Raw genomic sequence first — 6,238 nt, 5'->3', positions numbered from 1 at the left:
GAGGATGATCGGCGGGTTGACGAAGGCTCGTTGGATGGTCATCTGGTCTAGGTCCGCAGGGGGATGGAAAGTCTAGGACTCTCCAAGGTGCAAAGCGAGTAATGAGGATACTTACTGTACCTACTTGGATGAAGCAGCGGTGGACAGCATGATGATGGGAAAGTTGAAGCGCAGTCTGGTCTGATGCGCAGCCTGGCAGGCTAAACACTTGCCCCTCCTCTGCAAAACCCGCCCCTCATCCGCCTCCCCCTCCCCAGTACTGTCCCACGCACACCGCGGTAGCACAGCATCTGCTTGACGGTAAGGTGCCTAAGGTGCCTAAGCTGCCCTTCCGCGTGTCTCCCTTGTCCATCATTGCTGTATCGAGTCGTCCATCGTGATGCCTTCCTCCCCCCTGCAGTCCAACGCGCGACTTGTCTGCAGCTATTGGAGCTACGTCTGTGTTCCCCTGAATTATTTGTGCACAGACTGGCGTGCTGAAGCATGCAACCAGTCTGTCTGTCAGAGAATAATGGGCTGATCATGCTGGCGTTCCCCAAGGATGGGAAAGATCACACCTCGGCATTCCTCGTTGCTTATCACCAGGCAGGCGCCATGCTGAATGTGAACGTTGATGCGTGAAATCGAATGTTTGATGCTGATGCCTTCCTGAGCAGTCACGAGTTTCATCTCTTTTCTTTGTCTCCCTCCAGAGCCAGTCTCACCAGAACCAGACTTAACCCCAGACCAACTCGAATTCTACATACCCTCACGGCTGTACTAGACTGCGGACCCTCCTTAATTCGCCGACTTGCCTTGGCCTATTGAACAGTTGACCGCTTTCAGCACCTCATGAACCGGCCTTGCTCTCCAGAGCACCCTTCACCATGGCTTCAACCTTTTTGGGCCGAGTCTTGAGCCGGGTTTCCTTCTACTCCTTTGGCTTCTTCAATTGGTGTCTGTTTCTGGGGCTGTTTGTGAAAAATGGAACATTCTTCAGGAAGGATACCGAGCAAGACAAGCTACAATTTGCAATTGGTTAGTGAAGGGTGCAGAACTCCCGCAGGTAACACCACTGATTTCCTGTCTACAGAACGAGATCGCTTCTGGAACCTGACAAAATCACCTCTCCCTGGCTTCAAGCACTACTTCTACACCCTCCGCAACGGACTCAGACTACACTATATTAGCAACCGACATGGGCCTTCTCAGGGTAATCTGGTGGTATTTTTTCATGGATTTCCCGACAGTTCGATGATGTGGAGACATGTCATGCAAGAGCCGGCCATGCCAACCGGCAATACTACTTTGATCTGCGTCGACTTGCCTGGATACGGAGGAAGTGATAGTTTCAAGAAGTACGACACCGAAGTGCTCGAGGCTCTTACGGAATTCGTCGTGGCAATGAGGGACAAGTACATACCCGCGGAGGCTTCAGACGAGACTAGCACATTCATCGTGGGCCATGACTGGGGTTGCGTCTTGGGATTCCGTTTGGCTGCAGAGGCTCCAAGCCTTGCAGATCGCTTCATTCTGACCAACGCGCCACATGTAAGTCATCGGACCCCAGTGCTGCCAGAGCGGATGACTGACTGACCTTGTGTGTAGGTTGAACTCGCCTTTGCCAACAAGGACCGGATCCTGAACTCGGCCTCGAAGATCTTCAAGCAGTTTAAGCAATCGCCGAAACAAAACTTCGGGTGTTTGTCAAAGGCCTTGAATACATTGAAGCCGTTGCTACTGCAAGTTTTGTTGATGGGTTACATTTTTGCATTCCACCTGCCCTCAATCTTCGTCAGATACCTCGGCGTGGCCGGGAATTACTCGTTTATACGAGGAGCAAATTGGTCATCGTACGGCAAAGGTTCCAAGGAATATCATGCGCAAGAATGCATGGCCTCTTCTTTCGGCCCTGGCCCAGAAGAATGCAAGACCTCAATTCCGACTGTCAATGGCACGGCAGCCTCCACCAACGGAGAGGTTCAGGCAACCAGTTACGGCCCCAGCGTGCTGCAAAGAGCTCGATCTCCTCAGGAGGCTTTTTGGAATATGACCGGTTATTATCGAGACGGAGTGGGTTGGAGGCCATGGACCAAGTCGCTTGAGACTATAACCGACCTCTATGCTCTGGAGACTTCGGCGTCAGAGTCCAGTTCTCCTGGCAGACGTCGGTCTTCAATATCGCAGACTTTGTTCGTCGGTCAATACAAGGGCAGTCTCAAAGCACCCACGTACATTCTCTGGGGAGAGAAAGACCAGGCTTGCTCCAAACCAATCTGTCTAGATGGGATCGGAGACTACTTGGGCAGAGACAGCGAGGTGACAATTCTCCCACGAAGTGGGCACTGGACTCCTGTTCAGCAAAACGCTCGCCCAGCTCTTGCTACTGTGATTGGGTTATTTGCCGGAGGAGATCCGCGACCAGTGGCAAAAATGACCACCGAGGTGCAGAGAGTTTACGAAGGGGCGGTTTTGATGGTGAAGAAATGAAGGGCAAGTCAAATGAGTTGATGATATTATGTACACCTGTACTCAGATCCGGGATCGGGAAGGGATTTTCTGTATGATACCAGCTATCAGCGACGTGACCATGCGCTGCTGATGCTACGACGAACGAGCTTGTGCGCGAGATGAGATGATTCCTCTTGAACTTACCAGTACCACCGAACTGACGCCGTTTTGACATGTCCAAGCCATACTCAGTGCCGTCGCCTCGTCGCCAGAATCCAGAAGGACCAAAATGTAAGTTGGAATCCCAGGACGATCAAAATCACCCCCACAACGGTCAAAGGCAGGTCACCTCTCCCATGGCAGGGTTCGCTCTGAAACGGTATTATGGTTAGTGATGGCCAAGGAGAAGGAGGGGGAGTTGCTCGCGGCGCAACAATCCAATGATTTGCTTGACCGTGACCTTCCCTGCAAGCGTGACTGTGACTGTGACTTGGACTTGGACTTGTACTTATACTCATCCAGGACTTGTAGATTGCAGCAGTCGCAGCAGTGGCGGCGAGCAAGATGCCCATGCCCATGGCTATGGCTATGCCTGCGAGAGATAGTGTGAGGATACCGAGGAATGCGAATGCGAGAGGGGAATGGTGATCCCGAGTCATTGTTTCTCGTTCTCGATCTGGTTCTGGTTCTGGTTCTAGTGAAGCTTCTTCCATTCGCTTTGATTCGATGAGAGGAGAGGAGAGGAAGGCTGCGGTGGTGGTGGCGGTTCAACGGAGAACTTGAGAGACATGAAAAGGGGTTGTAGGTCGTTTGATGATCGACAAACGAACAAGAACGAGTCGATCAAGTCAACGGAAGCAGGAGGCGGGAGTGGAAGTGGAAGCAGAAGCAGAAGCAGAAGCAGAAGCAGAAGCAGAAGGAGGAGGAGAACGGATCACGCCTTTTCCAGTCGATGTGGCTGAATTTGGCTGTCTCTTATCCGTCCGTCTTTCTGTCTGCCTACCCTTGACCCTTTCTCTCGTTTTAAGCGTCGAGTTTCGAGTTTCGAGTTTCGAGTGAGTGATAGATTATCTCTCATGGTCATGGCTCGGCGGCGCCCGCGCCTTGCCCGGTGACATTGTGACATACCATATAGACCATAATGTCGAGTCTCAGTGACAGACATATGTTTGCTTGTTGTCTGCCAACCAAAAACAAAAAAAAACCCCACACAAGAGCAAGAGCAGCCACAGCACCACAACACGACAATGTACTAGGTAGGCAAATTGGGAAATAGGTGGATAAGCATATGGAAAATAAGAATTATGATTAAACACTGAGTAGTACTTGACCCGTTTTTTGACGCCATATGCTTCCGTTCCCGCTGAATGACATACACATTGAAAGATTCGTCAATTCGCTAATTCGCTGCTGTCCCACTCACTCACTTAGAACGAGCATCTATTGTCATTGTAAAGGTGATGATGATGATAAGAGGTTTCATCCAGTCCCAATCGTTCTGGCACCGCTTGGCACTGGGCGCTGGGCGCTGGATCTTGGGAGGAAAGCGATGATTGCCAACCCGGATTGCCCGAGCGGACTGCCCAAAGTGTTCAACCCACAGAGTCCGCGTCTGGTGTGTTGCACAAGGAACGCGAAACAGAGATGTTGCTCTTTGAAGCTCTTGATTGCGACGATTCCGAAGCATCCAACCCAATCTCGTGAGGAGAATCTTGGTCAGGACGAACGAAGTTTAGAACAAAATGTCCAGACAGCAACAACAAGTCAGAGCAGCCAGGAATGCCGCACAGCACCCATCCGCCGCGGCCTGATCCGGTGATCTATCATAGTATCCCACAGGCGGTGGTCCTGGTTGATAATACATGCCCGGTTGTGGTGGACCGTAGTATCCATATGGTGGTTGTTGGCCAGGCGGACCTTGCGGCGGCCAGGGACCTGGACCCGGGGGACCTTGATTCCAGCCCTGCGGCGGGACGTAGCCACCGTTGGGATCTTGTGCGGGAGGGTAGGACTGAGGGACGGGACCGCGTGTGTTGTCTACCGGTGCATCGGGCGGGTAGTACGGGCCAGCGTCGTGATGTACTCGCGGAGGGACGGTCGGTGCTGAATTTGGGGGAGGGCCGGTCGGGGGTTCGAATTTGGCGTTGTCGGGCATACTTGTAATGAGGAGGTGATGGTAATTGAGGAGGGAATATGCGGTCTGTTGAGGAGGAGAAGGTGTCGTATTCAGCGATCAATACCCTCCACAAACAGATTCGCAGTGACGGCGTGTTCTGCGGGGTGACGATGGTGGCGAGGCTGAGTGATCGCTCCTCTTACATGAGTCGGCCAAGGCTGCGCTGCACTGGGTGTTGGAGGTGTGCCTCAGTTCAAGGGATCACTTAAAAGTTAATAATTCGCTGGTTTTTCACCTGCAGTCAGCTCAGGAATGACTTTTTGAACAAACAGCTGCACAGCTGCACTCGTGTGGAAAAGGTCAGTGACATCAAGGAGAATTAGCAAAAATGTTGCGCAGTCAGATGTCATTGATTATGAGAGCCCCCGTCGGCGGCAGCGGTCGGCAAGGCGGCGCTCAAATGTGTGAGGTGAGAGGCGAGAGTTTACCACTCAGTTGTAGTAATAGGTAGTAAGTAGGTGACTACTCAGCCCACACTGCTTGACTTAACTCGCCTTTCCTTGCCGCGAGGTGCCGAAAAGTCGGCTCTTTGTTTTTTTCGACCACGCCCCAGTCACGCGTGGGTGCTGGCTGGGTGAAAGAAGAAGACTGGGAGTGAGTGATGTGCACTCGGTACTTGTACCTCGTACACATGATAGAATAGATTGGAGAGCGTGGCGGGGGATGGTTTAAACCCTTTCTGCCTCATATGCACGAGGTAAATACCCGTGACATCTTACAAGTATGAATCTCGATATTACTAGATAGGTAGGTAGTGCAGAGCTCCAAAAAAAAGTAAAAACCCTGGCGTGCGCTGGGGAGTGTTTGGTGTGTGGGCGTTTCGAGTTGATGTGATGCAAGCAATGCTGCGAACACCCTCGATGGGCGAAGGGCCAAGGCGCATGCACATCCCCTCCCCCTTCCTCTCCCTTTTTCTTCCCCCTCCATCACCACCGTCCCCCCGTGGTCACTGGTCATCAGCACAACACATCCCCCATCTTGCTTGCTTGGGCTAGCAGTCTCTCTGCATATCCCAAAAGAACCCAACCCACGGGGGAAAAATTAATTAATTACATGAGAAAAACGAGAATTTCAGCCCACGTGCCCTGTGTGAGGAATTTTTTCCTGTCAAGCTGTGCAACGTAGAGGTGATTTCCGAGGGACGAGAGATCATTCTGCCGGCAAACCGGACGAGTTCGCAGACAAGTGCTTGTGCTTGTGAAGTACTTGCCTACATAGGTACCAACAGAAGTACTAGGCACATGGTCTACGTACGAGTACTTACCCGGGTCAATCGTTTGTAGACCGTACGTACGCATATACAGATGTACCGGATAAACCAATTCCGTCGCCAATTCACGATTCGAGCAGTTGTGTTTTTCCTTTTGGTCCTTCCCCTGCTGAGTACCGAGTACTGGTACTTGTCGAATCGTGTTCGTAGTGGTGGGTGGGTGACGGTGGTGGTGATGATGGTCATGATGATCGTAACGACTGGTGATGGAATATCCCGGGCATGGCCTGCAGCCTATCGTAGTGTGTCCCACCTCTGCATCCACCCACCTGCTCCAAAGCTGCGAGTCTAGCCTACCCAACACCAACCATCATCTTTCTGGGCACCCCAAGCAATCCCCCATCTGCGCCCCAAGAGCCCCA

General features: G+C 52.1%; 2 protein-coding genes across 2 annotated transcripts; one reads left to right on the top strand and one right to left on the bottom strand.

The window, feature by feature from the left end:
* Positions 1-866: 866 nt before the first annotated feature.
* AYO20_09963 (hypothetical protein) lies at positions 867-2,469 on the top strand (the record flags this gene model as incomplete). Its single annotated transcript, XM_022648230.1, has 3 exons — positions 867-1,017; positions 1,073-1,530; positions 1,588-2,469. 3 exons carry the CDS (start codon positions 867-869, stop codon positions 2,467-2,469), a joined length of 1,491 nt encoding a protein of 496 aa, XP_022495825.1.
* Positions 2,470-4,162: 1,693 nt separating this feature from the next.
* On the bottom strand, positions 4,163-4,585 carry AYO20_09962 (hypothetical protein; the record flags this gene model as incomplete). The annotated part of the gene is made up of 1 exon (XM_022648229.1): positions 4,163-4,585. One exon carries the CDS (start codon positions 4,583-4,585, stop codon positions 4,163-4,165), a length of 423 nt encoding a protein of 140 aa, XP_022495824.1.
* Between the last annotated feature and the right edge of the window lie 1,653 nt (positions 4,586-6,238).

This window comes from Fonsecaea nubica (assembly GCF_001646965.1).
Source record: "Fonsecaea nubica strain CBS 269.64 chromosome Unknown Scaff99, whole genome shotgun sequence".
NCBI lineage: Eukaryota > Fungi > Ascomycota > Eurotiomycetes > Chaetothyriales > Herpotrichiellaceae > Fonsecaea > Fonsecaea nubica.
This window is presented reverse-complemented; position numbering and strand designations above follow the sequence as displayed.